The sequence below is a fragment of the Meles meles genome, chromosome 13 (genome assembly GCF_922984935.1).
Source record: "Meles meles chromosome 13, mMelMel3.1 paternal haplotype, whole genome shotgun sequence".
NCBI classification, from domain to species: Eukaryota; Metazoa; Chordata; class Mammalia; order Carnivora; family Mustelidae; genus Meles; species Meles meles.
The window spans coordinates 78,920,507-78,934,086 of record NC_060078.1 but is presented as its reverse complement, the minus strand read 5'-3'; the positions used below and the strand labels follow the sequence as shown (position 1 = coordinate 78,934,086).

At 52.0% G+C, this 13,580-nt stretch overlaps 1 protein-coding gene across 38 annotated transcripts in view; it reads right to left on the bottom strand.

Annotated features, from left to right (window-relative positions):
• Positions 1-1,146: 1,146 nt before the first annotated feature.
• The window catches only part of DMBT1 (deleted in malignant brain tumors 1), an 80,429-nt gene continuing 67,995 nt past the window's right edge, over positions 1,147-13,580 (bottom strand). For all 38 annotated transcript variants that reach the window (XM_046026304.1, XM_046026312.1, XM_046026335.1 and 35 more), the window contains 6 exons: positions 10,524-10,544; positions 9,092-9,242; positions 7,653-7,861; positions 6,659-6,843; positions 4,268-4,656; positions 1,147-1,778 (listed from right to left, as the gene is read on the bottom strand). In XM_046026304.1, coding sequence (XP_045882260.1) covers positions 1,484-1,778; positions 4,268-4,656; positions 6,659-6,843; positions 7,653-7,861; positions 9,092-9,242; positions 10,524-10,544 — 1,250 coding nt within the window. In that variant the 3' untranslated portion in view covers positions 1,147-1,483. The remainder of the gene's footprint in view (positions 1,779-4,267; positions 4,657-6,658; positions 6,844-7,652; positions 7,862-9,091; positions 9,243-10,523; positions 10,545-13,580) is intronic.

The following is a 13,580-nucleotide window of genomic DNA, read 5'->3' as shown; positions in this document are numbered from 1 at the left end:
CCCGAGGGCTGGCCTGCTTTCCCACAGCAATCTGTGGTGGTCTGGGAAGGAGAGGAGGCTGGGAATCAGAATGAGCCCCGTGGAGAGGGGGGAGTGACAAGGGAGGATGGTGGTCTGGGTGATGATACTCAGAATCATTTGTGTGACAGGAGAGAAAAAAGGAAGGGACAGAGAGGTGCCAGATAGGAAACTGAGGCCAGAGCCCAAAGGCGGCCAGAAGGATCGCAGTGTCCGGTCAGCCAGTGTTAGCCAGGAAAGGTTTTGGACGGGAAGTCAGAGCTAGGCTTTCGGAGCTCAAATGTGGCCAGGGGTTCCAGAAGGATGGGAAGGGAGACTTGGGACATTTAGAGAGCTGGGAAATGGGTGCAAGCACCCCAGGCCAGAGGTCTCAGGCCCTGAGCTACTGCAGTGCCCATGGGAAGTGGGCAGGACCCTGTCAGCCCCCCTCACTGGTCACCCTGTCCCGAGTCTCTCCCTAGCTCCGCGCCCACTGCAGGGTCCACGCATACAACTTAATTCTGAGTTACATCCCCTTCCAGTGGGATGTGAGCTCCAGGGGGCAGGCATTTTGATCTCCTTCTGTTGTTTATCTGTCTTCCGGCACATAATAGCCCTTCGAGGGGTGCATACGGGAGGTAAGAGCCCAGAACCAGCTGGACACGCCCCCTGCCCCAATACGCGACACAAAGAGAGCCATCAAAGATGCCCCACGGGTGGATCCCAATAACCAAGAGGAGGGTTTGTGGCAAGTGCGGCTACCCCACACCTGTCCCTGTCCCCCGTGCTACCGCATCTGCTGACCTGTCCTCAGTCTAGACCAGAAACCCTGGGTCTCAGTCTGAGGACACTTCCTCGCCCACACCCACAAGAAAACAGCAGAGCGAGGAATGCGAGCCCCGTTGGAGATGAGGAGATGGGATGGCTGACCCCCACAATGTCAGCCCTGCGAGCCGCTGGATAAACCCATCCTGCCTGCATCCGCACCGCTGGATAAACCCCTGCCTGGGGACACAGGGGCCTCTTGTTATCACCGTCATGAGCACTGATGTCACCATTCATGTTGTGTTGTTGATATCAATGACGGTAACAACAGTACCAAGACCCGCCGGTCGTCGCACCCAAGAACCTGACCCAGGCAGACGCGAAGGCAGTTTAACTAACGTTATTTTATTGCACCCCCTCAACAGTCCTAACCGGTAGATATTCACGTCTTTGTTTCACAGAAAAGGAGCGTGAGGTGCGGGGAGTTCAGGAGCCAGATGATCAAGGTGGCAAGTGGGTCCGTGTCCCAGATCAGAACTCTCTTGGCCGAGCGCCGCACGTGGTCCCCCACAGACCAGAACCCCCGGAAGAAGGCGGGGAACAATCTAGCAGACTCCATGTCGCCCCGTGGGGCCCAGCAGGCCTGGCACGTGGGGAGTGTCCAGTCGGAGGGGGGACGCGACGCCCACAGAAACATCCCGGGTCCCTGCGGCTCTGGGGCCTAAGGGCGGGAGGGCCGGCTCGTCGCCAGGTCCCCCTTCTCGGTGCCCGGGGCCCGCTTCAGGATGGGTCCCAGGACGACGTCCACCTGCTGGTGGGAGCCCACGTCCCTCTTGGCCCTGGCGATGCAGCCCCTGCGGCAGCGGGAGGAGTAGTCGTCGGCCCTGCACACCACCATCTTGCAGTGCAGGTACACGGAGGGGAAGCGCCGCAGGAAGAAGAAGGAGCTGAACTGGAAGCGGACGATGCGAGGCGAGGGCTGGGGGTAGGAGCGGTAGGTGCTGTCCTTGGCGCACCTGCAAGAGGAGAGCGGCCGTCAGCTGGGGGGGCGCTGGGGGCGCGTTGCCCTCCGCAGGACGTGGGGCCCCACACCGACTGTCGAGACCCCGGCAGCTGCGGCAGCAGCATCCTGAAGCCGCACAGCGGCCCGGGCTTTCCACACACGCCAGCAGCCCCAGGTGGCACAGGGGGCTCCGTGCCCCTGGGTGCTGGGGGGCCTGGAAACACAGGGCCAGGGAGAGGGCGCTGAGGAAGACGGCATTTCCTTTCCTTCCCTGCCCGCGGGGCCAGGCAAGGCCACACTGGGCTACTCTCTGGTGTATTTGGTGGCTAGCAGCCCGCCCCCACCAAAGTCTCTGGGGCCGTGTCTCCTGGCCCACCTCAGCTTGCCCCGAGCCCTGGGTGGCCCTGCTTTCCACACAAGCCTGAGTGCTCTCCAGTACCCATACTCCAATATCGCCCCCCTCCTTGTTTCCTCAGAGGCCGCCTCATCTCCACCGCTGTTAGCAGCAAGATTAGTTAAGAATCCCCCGAAAGAGGGGTGCCTTGGGGGCTCAGTCATTAAGCCTCTGCCTTTGGCTCAGGTCATGATCCCAGGGTCCTGGGACTGAGCCCCGCTTCGGGCTCCCTGCTCAGCAGGAAGCCTCCTTCTCCCTCTCCCACTAACCCTGCTTGTGTCCCCTCTCTCGCTCTTGCTCTCTCTCTGTGTCAAATACATAAATAAAATCTTTATAAATATTTTTTTTTAAGATTTTATTTATTTATTTGACAGAGAGAGATCACAAGTAGGCAGAGAGGCAAGCAGAGAGAGTGAGAGGGAAGCAGGCTCCCTGCCGAGCAGAGAGCCCGATGCGGGACTCGATCCCAGGACCCTGAGATCATGACCTGAGCCGAAGGCAGTGGCCTAAACCACTGAGCCACCCAGGCGCCCCCATAAATAAAATCTTTAAAAAAAAAAAAAGAATCTCTTGAAAGATCAAGATCAGGAACACTTCCCAGCTCTATACCGGTGGAGGAAGCAGCTTCCGTAACCCACGACATCTCTTAACGGGAGGATTTGGGGTGATGGAACGACAGAAGCAAACTGGTCCTTGGGGTTAAGGGTGGAAGTTTTTTTGGGGTGGCTGGGAGCTGTCACTAGGGCAGCCTGATTTGCCTGGAAATGTGGCCCAGGGTTCCCTCGATAGCTTCCTGCCTCCTTCCAGAGTCTCCTTCCTCCGATTTCAGGGCACATCCTCTCAAATACCGTGTTCTTTTTTTTCCACAGGGGTCAGTTTAGCAGCAAAGATGAGAAAGAAAGTATCCAGAACCTTGTCAGGAAGCAGGACAGCTGTAAATGAGGTCAGGTAACCCCAGGGCTGCGGGGCAATAATTGCATTTGCATAAAACCACGCCAGTCGGTGTGGTCTGGGGGAGCCAGGGCCCCATGACCCAGGCCGCACTTCAGAATCACTGGGCCGGGGGGTGTGGATTTTCAAACCACAGGTACCCAAGCCCCACAACAGACCAAAGAAGGTGAATGTGCAGGTGGGGCCCGGGCATGGCTGTGTTCGAAGCTCCCAATTCCTCTAATGGGCATCCAGGCAGGTGACCTGGCGGGTGCCCAGGGATAACAAGTGAGTCCCCGCACTTCCCAACCCTGATTCCTAGCACAGACCCTTTGCCTATCAGTACAACTTCTATATGATTCTTCTGTGTGATTGTTACTGAAGTGCCAAGGTCAAATTATCAGCAAAGAAAGGGTGCACACACCGATGGGCAGGGACGGAAGAGGAGAGATGGGAGTTGAACATCCCACCATCCCAGGACTCACTGATGAGCTCAGAAGAAGCAAACTCTACTTCCCCAGAGTCCTGGCATCCAGGGGAGCAGGACTGTAGTGGACGAGCCCAATCTGGGCACCGCTGACCCCAGCCTGGACACCTGACCTGACACCTGACACTGACCTGACCTCTGCATCTCTCGAGTTGGTTAGACCCACCATTCTCAGCTGCAAGGTCAAGAGACCCCTGCTGACCCTGCTACTCGCAGCGTTCCTTGTGGACCATCTGCTGTGCACACTCCTTGCCCAGGGCTGCCCCTTCGCCTCCTTCCCATCTCATCCTCCCAACAGCCTATGATGTGGGCAACACACTTCACATCGGAAGGGTGAAGAGACTGGCTCAGAGAGATACAATCGCTTGCCCAGAGTGATGCAACGGGGACATGGCGGAGCCGGTGTCTCAGTCTCGAGCTGTTGCAGAATCAAGGCTTTTCCCGCTACACGCATGTCTTCTTACGGAGTCTGGCCACCTGGGCCGAATCCCAGTGATAGCTAACCTGCTTGGTGACTGCTGGTGGCTCATTACTTCTCCACACATCCATTTCCCTAGATGTTAACCAGGTAGGACAACCTGACTGGTTAAGTTGGATCTACTAGAACCCAAAATCCTTGAGACTTTGGGCAACTCATGTTTGAACTGTCGGGTGAAGCTTGACATCCCCCCCCCACGAAGACACTGCTTACCCACTCCGGATTAGATCGTAAGTCAAAGATGTAAAGTCATTGGAATACGGGGACGCCACGCAGGTATCCACAAACAAGGACAGGGAGGTATCAGAATTGATGATCTCAGCCTGAAGGTACAAGTTCTGGTTCAGGTCCACATAGTAGGGGCTGCTGGTCACCCGGTATAAAAATGAAGATGATGCATAAAAGGAAATGTTCACGTCAAAATTGCTGTACTGCACTTCATTGACATCGATGGTGTCATTAGCGATATACATAGTGTCAACCCAGGTGTTCTGGAGCATTTTGCAGCTGACGTGAATGTGGAGATCCTTCTTCCTCTTGATGACGGCACTTGGAGCAGCTGCTCTGAGGAAGTTGGAATAGGTGATGGTATCGTTATCGACCTGGGAGAGGAAGGCAGGAGAGCAAAGTCAAGCAAATGTCACCAGCTAAGGGAAGCTCACTGCTGATTTTGGTTACGATGAGAGCGAAGTGACTCAGCCAGACTTCAGAACCCTCCCAGGACCACACAGGGAAGGCGCATGGGTGCCATGTTCCCATTATCTGGGCTGGACATGCTGTGTAACTAGGAGGACTCCCTCCTTTCATACAACCCCTTCCTCTTCCACGTAATGGGGAGCGCAGTGCGGACCAGGTGTTGGGGCCTCCTAGGAGCTGCTCCCTGTGAGAAGATGGGTGTGTCTGGATGCCCCCCTGCCCTGCTGAATGGCCACGCTGAGTCCAGACTCCATGGCTCAGGGCTTTTCTTGCTTGCTTTGCTTCATTCTCGCTGTGGCTGGGAGATACCAAGGGAGGCAGCCATGCACCCGAAGGAAGGGCTGGTGGGATTAGTTTTCACTGTGCTGTTTGGATGGCTCAGTAGCGATTACAGCTTGGTATCTCAGGCTGCCAGGACTGGAAGTGGCAGAGGGTGGAGTTTTAGCTGCAGTGGGTCTCTGACTTCTGGGATAGGGGCTCCCCCAGAGACTCCTGTGGACAGCTGAGCGACGCTGGATCCCTTCCTGTCACACACTCCTGTATCACTCCCCCAGCCACGGGGATCTGTTGGGCTAAATGACTATCCCCTTCCTCTCCCACTGTTTGTTATGTGTCACAGGATCAGCAATGACCTTGCTGGGTAACAAACAGTGTCATCTTAGCACCTAGCCCAGTACTGGATCCTGGCAAGTGCTCCGTACATCTTTGGTGAAGGACAAATTGGTGTCCTCTGAGTGTGTGGGTCATGCACATTGTACGTACTCGAGCATTTCATGTTGTGTATTTATTGTAGTCCTAAGCCACATAAAAATATTTGCACGGTGTCTATTCGCTGTTACTTAGGTATCATCCCAAAATTCAGACTTTAGATGATTTCAAATAAATTTACATAAAATTAAATGCAAGCATTGTAAGCATGCCATCCAGTGCGGTTTGATGATAATCACCACCACAATAAAATCCAGAACATGGCCCGCAAGCCAAATCAAGGTTTTCCTGCCCCTTTGCAGGCAATCCCCTCCAACCAGGTTGGCTTTCTGTCCTACATTTATTCCCTATTCCTGAATTTTATAGAAATAGAATCACAGGGTGGGTACTCTTATGTGGCTGGCTTCTCTCACCCAGTGTAAGGTTCTGGAGATTTTCAGAGTCTGACATTTGTCCTGCTACTTCTTGGCCAAGTGGCCCTGGGCCACCTGCTGGACCCCTCGAAGTCCAGCCTCCCTATATTTAAAGTGGGGTGACAATGAGAGAATGTCATGGGAGGATGAACAACCACCCAGACTGCTCAGGACCGAGGAGTTTTGTAGAACATTCTACAGACTTTTCCATGCTGACATCTGAGAAGTCCCAGGCAACCCAAGACAGCTGGTCACCCTAGATGGTGAGCGCTCCGCTGCAGAGGCTGATTTACTGTGAAGCTAATAAAGCTTCAGCCTCTGGGCCTCCCCCGGGCACAGGTTCCTCCAAGGCCACAGTGTGTTGGCACAGCCCCATGTTTCTATACTTACAAAAGTAAGATACATTTGCATTCTTCTGCTTCATGAAGCACCCACCCCTTTCACCAACATCAACCCCAAATTGTATAAGCTTCAGGCCCTATAAAGCCTGGAGCTGTCCCTGAGAGCTGCTGTGGTCCTTGCTGATGGGAAGGCAGCCTGCCATGCACCCTCTGTGCCCGACATGGTAGGGGAAAATGGCGGGCTGACCTTCCTTCCTCATCCTTACATTTCAAAGTGGCTATAGCTACACATCATGGCACTAAGGGACAGATTTCAATCTTCACCCTCATTACCCTGGTTATACCATCATCACGTCTCTGGGGTGCCCAGAATTCAAGAATCACAGCACACATCACTATAAGAAAGCTTATTCATCAGGAGATCGAGTAGGAAGCCTCAGACTTACCTGCTTGGTGGTGCCGCAGCCGGAATATGGAATTGTGAACGACACCTGGCTGGCTGTTATCTGGGGCTGACACCGGGAGCTTTCATTCAGGGTGGAAATGACAAGGTCCATGGCAGAATAGCCCAGGGATTGGAGGTAGCTCCTCTTCACACTGGCTTGCATGTGGTTTGGCAGACAGAGCAACTCTGGTGGCCGAGGGCAAACAATGCAGGCAGTCAGCACCCCAGCAAGCCCACTAGGCGCTCCTCCCACATAAAGGTGCAGAGACCAAGATGGCGGACAAGGATGGTCCATATCGGAATAGGCCTAGCCACAACCCTGCAGGTGCCCCATGGCTCAGGTCCGTGTCTTTCTCACAAGACCCCTTTGAGGGCACGGGAACTTAGGATTCCCCTGATGTGAGATGAGTAAAATGTTTTGCCAACCTGCCATTTATTCATGAAGTAAAGTAATGCTCCAGCTGAATTAAGGTGATGTTATAAAATAAAGTCCTTTAGCTATGGAATGGGTCATGCTTAAAATCCTGACTGCAAAAGAGAGCTTGGATGTCCCCTCACCCAGTCCCCAGGGAATCTGTAAATCAGTCCATTTAACAGCTCAAATCGTGGCCATTAGCTGCAAGTGGCCGAAGGACCGGCTCAGTCCATCTTCAGAGAGCAGCCAAACTCGCTAAGTCTCCGGATGCAGTCACAGCGGCCAGGTGGTCGCCTGTGTCCTTGGCATTGGCGTCTCACCATCTGCTAAAGGTATGACCTCACACCTTCCTTTCAGTCTCTGCTGACCACAGGAAGACCACTGTCCTGCTCATCAGCCCGTTCTGGCCCTGGACCTCATTTCTGGGCAGCGGAGTCCCAAGACCTCTGCTTGTGGCCCCTCTCGACACCAGATCAAGCCTTGGTGATGGGACAAATCTGCTCTTGTGTCTTATTCCGCAACCACAGAAGGGTTGAGCAGACGGGTCCCCCCCACCACGAGCCCCCACCAGGGGACTTACTGGTGTTGTCTTCAGAAGGGCTGGAGTAGTAGTCGGCCTGGAAGCCCCTCCTCGTGACGCTGCCATCACTGACAAAGCGGATGGACATGAAGTTCGATGAGGAAGTGAGGGGGCCCACGGATCCGCTACAAACACGGGCGATCAGAGGGGAACTGTGGGCGGGGCCGTCGAACACCTCAATATAGTCATAATTGCAGCCCCCTTCAAGCCTGTGGGGACAGAACGCAGAGTTTCAACTTGCCTTTCAGCGGCGACGGGAGGCAGGGAGTCGTAGCTCAGTGAGGGGGGGTCACACCTCTGTGGCAGAAATGCTGACAAAAGTAGTAGCTGAGGATAACAGGAGGATAATCATGCCGTGACCTGCACACATGAATCTCCGTCCGCACACACGAAACCCACGGCCCCTCTCCTGACAGTCCTTTGCATCATGAAAGGAAGGGGTCAGAGCCTGTCCTAGACCGCTTCTTCGATCAAAAAGACCCTGGCTTCCCATTGAATAAAATAAGTAATCATGAATCTATAGTGATAGAAAAACCTAACTGGACAATGAATATCGGAGAAGTCAAATAAGCTCTCTGAGGGTTAGGTGGTTGACCTTCTCCACAGATTACATGAGCTCGAAGTACAGTATCTGGGATCCGAAATGAATTGCAATGATGAAGCGATTAAACTAATATTATAACCTATGCAAAACCCGGATGAATATCCGAGGCAGAGATTCGTAAGGCCACAGCAACCAAAGAGCCAGAGAGACGACTGATGTGTTCAGTAGTGGCTTTCACAGAAGAAATGATTGCACCCTCTTTCCTGGACACCAGAAAATACTTGTACCTCTGCGTGGTGACCCTCTCCTTGGACCAGTCATATAGTATTGGGGCTTTGATGCGTCTCCTCTGCTTAAAGCAGTGATTCCCACTCTTTATTAAATGAGGAACGGATAATGTAGCCTCTGTAGCCAAGATTTCTCCACCACTGCTTGACCTCACCCCCAGAACTCACCCCCCAAGAAAGGAGGCAATAGAGAGAAAAGGGTTAAAAAAACAACAACTGGTGTGGTTAATAGGATTCTGTGTTTTACCATTACTCCTAACCATCACCATTCCCGCAGGATAACATTTCCAAGCATTTTCACCTCTTTCTCTCTCGTGACCTTCCCAGTAGGCAGAGACGAGAGGAAAGAAGGTATTTTATTCCCTTGTTTTGACTGAGGTTCAGAAAAATTAAGTGATTTCCTGTGGTCACACAGCAAGTCAGTGACAGACCTGGGACTTTAAACCAAGGCTCTTGTGCTGATCCCACCTCCACAGGCTGCCTCTGGGTAAAAAAAATTGTAAATGTCAATGGGGCTGACATCCCTCCAGAGGGCTAGGTGCTATTCATTCTGTTCTAAGGCACCTGTGAGACCCCCCACCTGTTCGGCTCCGCACCCACGCACTTACTGGACATCTCTGAAGATAATGGTGATGTGGTAGTTGTTTTGGACTTCAATGTCCCACACACATTTGGCGCTGTTTGGATAGTTCCCCGGATAGAACGGGCTGGAAAAGTACCCAGATGGCTGGGTCAGGAAGCCTCCGCAGGAGTAATTTGCTGTCGAGAAGAAATGGAGATGTGGAGGGCCCCCAGAGCCCACTGTACAGTCACCTGGGAAAATTTTTAAACAACCCCCTGGCCAGAAATTCGGCAGGAGGTGGCGTAGACCCGGACTGTCCAGGGAGGCTCTACTTAGGGAAGCCACCTTCTCATTTTTGTCACTGTCCCCTCACCACCCCACCCAGGGGCACTGTCATCGAGGGGAAGGGAAAGGGGGTTTTGTCGGAGAGCCCAGAACTTATTGTTTGGGTGGGTGACATTGTGAACAGGAGCTGTTGAACAAGAAAAAAGGTAACAATCAGTTTCCTGATTGTTGGCACAACTGTTCAGCGCTCACTGGCTCTGTGCAGAAATGAGCCAACCCTGGATTCCCAGCGAGATGCTGGACGCTCGCCCTCAGAGAGCTCGCAGCCTGGAGCGGTGCACGGAAATGAGGAAATCCTAGCGTAACAGGAGCGGGCTGTCATCAGGGTAAGCCCAGGACAGGGTGGGAGCCCAGAGCATTGGCTTCTGACCGAGACTGAACGGAGAAAATGGGACAAGTGTTTGGGGGGGAGCGGTCAGGCAATAAAGTAGAGGGGGGCTTCTCCATGCAGAGAGACCGGCCCGAGAGTCACTAGCACACTTAACGAACGTCAGTATGGACGGAGCGGGAGGGGTGGGGGAGGAAGCGAACAGGGAGGCGGCTGTGTGCCCAGCCGTGGAGATCTGCACCCAGAGGCCCCGTGCGAAGGTGTGGAGGCTGGGACTGACCCCGGCATTTCGAAAGGACGCCCCCAGCTCTTGTGTAAAGAACGGACGGGGACAAGGTTGAGGGGTCACTGCTGCAGGAAGCAGGTGGTGAGGAGGGAGGATGGGGATGCAGGGGAAAGCCCTCAGGACCACGAGTTGCTGAGAATGCTTAGAGCACGTGCAGCAGCAGCTCCGAAGGGGGCCATCGCAGCTGTTGGTGGCTCCACACGGAGTTCAGTGATGAGGCAGGACCCACTGGCCTTCACTGACCAGGGCCTGCTGTCCGAGGGGACAGGCAGGACCTACACGAGTGCCTGGCCTCTCCTGGGGGCTGACTCGAGATCTGAATCTTAGGCTGGCCAGGCTCCTGCTGCTCAAAGAGGAGCCCAGAGAGAGGCCCAGCACTGCTCGGATAGGGACATCCGCTGCACGGGATACCAGTGCCAGGAAGACATAAGGGGCAATTCCTGGGAGAGCGAGGGGCATCCTGGTACCAGCCGTGGAGAGGTCCAGCCAAGCGGCTGGATAGAAATCGTGGGGACTTACCGTGCATTATTGGCGGGCTTCCTGGAAAGGGAGAGGAGAAAAGCATTAGTCTCGGAAGTCTCGGAAGTGTGGCAGGAGGAGGGGCTTGCACGTGGCAAGGGGCTTGCACAGTCTGATCCCTTCTATGAGTGCACCGGTGGGTCATGGAGTTATGGCCGTAAGGCCTCTGCTACTAGCGGGAGGCTTCAGGCAGTTCTCCCCAGCTGCTCCCCCAGCCCCATCATCACTTGGGGGTCATCAGGGCCACAGCCAAGGTCACAGCATCACTTATTCCTCCTTTCCTACTTGTCTGGCATTGTCCTAAGTGTTTACATGCACGAGCCACCTGGGTCTGTAATCGCCATCGGAAGCAGGTGCTTTGTGACTATCTCCTCTTTGTACAGGAGGAGACTCAGGCTGACAGACGTGATGTCATCGCTAAGGGTCCCAGAGCGAACGGAAGCGTGAGAACACACATGCACGCCAGCTGTGCACCAGCATAACAGCCCCAAGGTCTGGAAACCCCCAGAGATGAAGTGGCCCCTGCATGGCCTCCTGGAGCGGGAAGACCAAGGGCACAGCTGGACTGCCCCACGTTACAGGCCTTGATCTGAGGATCTGTCTCCCTCCAAGGGCCTAGAAAAGCGACTCTCTGCTAAGAGTTGATCCAAGCTTCAGAGGGAGCACGAGTCACCTCGGGGCAAAAACACCAATAAAGCAACAAAATGATTATTGTCCTTGTTCAGTGGAGTACAGGGATCGTCTTGGCTGAGCGGGTGCTGGCCCTTGGAAAGCACTCTGCAGCATGTAACTGATACCCCAGGTTTCCAGCCAGTTGACAAGAAGCGGTGGGAAGTGGGGTCTAGAGCACAGTTTCTGCCATAGAAGGCCTGGGCTTGCATAATGGTTCTGCCTTTATCAGCTCCACGATCTCGAGCAAGTTACAGAAACTCTGCCTCAGTTTCTTCATCTGAAAAATGGGAGTGCTAATAAAGTCTGCCTCATCAGAGTCCTGTGTGCATTAAATGAGATAATACACACGAACTCTGAGAGCAGGGCCTGGCACATAGCAAGCGCCCAACGGTATCAGCTGCTATTATCTATCACAGAATGCTAAATAATATTAATAATATTAAGCATTCAAACTTCGGTTGGTCGGTTTAATAGACCATTCAAAAATACCTAGACACTCAGTGGTAACAGAAATCAAAATCGACTCCCATCTTGTTTTCAAAATTGGTCCCTGTTGTAGCATCTATGAACCAGCACGAGGACTTCACCTCCCTCCATGGCCAAGGACTGTTCTGGCGTATGCAAGGACCACATTTTGTACATCCATTCACCAGGATGACGATTCAGATTGTTCCCACTTTAGGGTTATTAGGAACACAGCTGCCCACCTGTGAACATTGCGAGCAGTCACATGCTTTCCTTTCTCCTATGCCTAGGGCTACGGTTGCTGGGTCATATGGTAACTCAAAGTTTCACTTTTTGAGAAGCCACCAAAGGGTTTCTCCAAGTGGAGGTACCGTTTTCTATTCCCATCAGCTGGGCGTGAGGGCTCGGACATCTCCACATCCTTACCAGCACTTGTCATTAACTGAGTGTTTGATTCTAGCCAACCGACTGGGTGTGAAGTACTATGTCTTTGTAGATGTGCTTTGCATTTCCCTGATGGGTAGTGATGCGACATACATTTCCACTGAAAAAGTTCAATGACATAACCAAGTGGCCACATTTGCATATGCTCTTGACTATTGATATCTCCCCCATGAGAAATATCTGTGCAGATCCTGTGCTCATTCTTTCAGGGGCTTATTGGACTTTTCATTATTGACTTCTAAAAGTCCATTATGATTCTAGATGCAAGTCTCTTATCAGACGTGTGATTTGCAAATATTTCCTCTGTTTCTGTGGGAAAACGGTGCTTCTTGAAGATAATTTAGCCTTTAATATGCCGACCCTTAAGTTCTATTTCTACACTAGGAAGTAATCAAAAACGAAGCCAAAGTTTCATAACACCAGGTATGAAATACAGATTTCTAAAAATAATAGACACAGTTGTAAAATAAAAGTGTTACTGTATGCGATTACCTAAGTACATAGAATAGACTTAGAAGAATTAGTTCTTTTGTCCTGTGATTAGTAATTGTTTAATGAAATCATGATAGATCCAGAGGATGAAAAACTGCATGCCCATTAAACTTTATGGTGTAAAAATAATTTCAATACCATAAAAATGCCAATGTTAAGGACATAAAAATAAGTATTCTATGTTCATGTGAAAACAATCTTATAAAATAAGGCATAAAGCAGGCTGTCATTTGTGTATGTGTCCACACCAATGAATGTATCAAAATGCCAATTGTGATTAAATATTCACCCATTCAATCATGTGTTCATTTATTCTTTCTAGAAACATTTATGTTGGGCCAGACACAATGCTCAGTAATAAGGATGCAAGAGGGTAAAAGGCAGATATGGTCTCGGACCACAGGGATAAAAGTTAAGGATGATCTTTTGCAAAGAGACTTCTGCTTTCACAGTTCCCCAGCTTAAAACTTGTCAGAAGCTCTGACTGTCTTAGGGTAAAGTCAGGAGTTCTAACCTGTGCACAAAGCTCCCCCAAATGATCTGGCAACAGTCAAGCTCCTTCTAACCCAGGACTACAAAGTGTTCCTTCTGGCGAGAAGACATGTCGGCGGGTGTACTGGCTTCTCCTTGTGTGCCGAGGCAGAAGTGACACCTTTGTAAAGAACATCCCCTCATCCCTTCATTAAGTTAAGCCTCTGCGAATATGCCCTCTTTGCACACCGAAATTCCCCTTCAACTGCCTGCCACACCTGAAATTACATCATAAATTCAGCAGTAAATATTTACTACTATGAGCTTCCCGAGGGTGGAGATAAGTTTCTCTTCCAACATTCTGAAATTTTACATCAGTCTTGATGGCCATTGGACCACATAGACCTTAGAATACTTAACATCAGAAGAGTTAGCATTTTGTAAGCACATTCTATGTACCAGACACTATGCTAAATTTAGTCCAGTAAATTTATTGCTTTCCTCTGGGAAAAA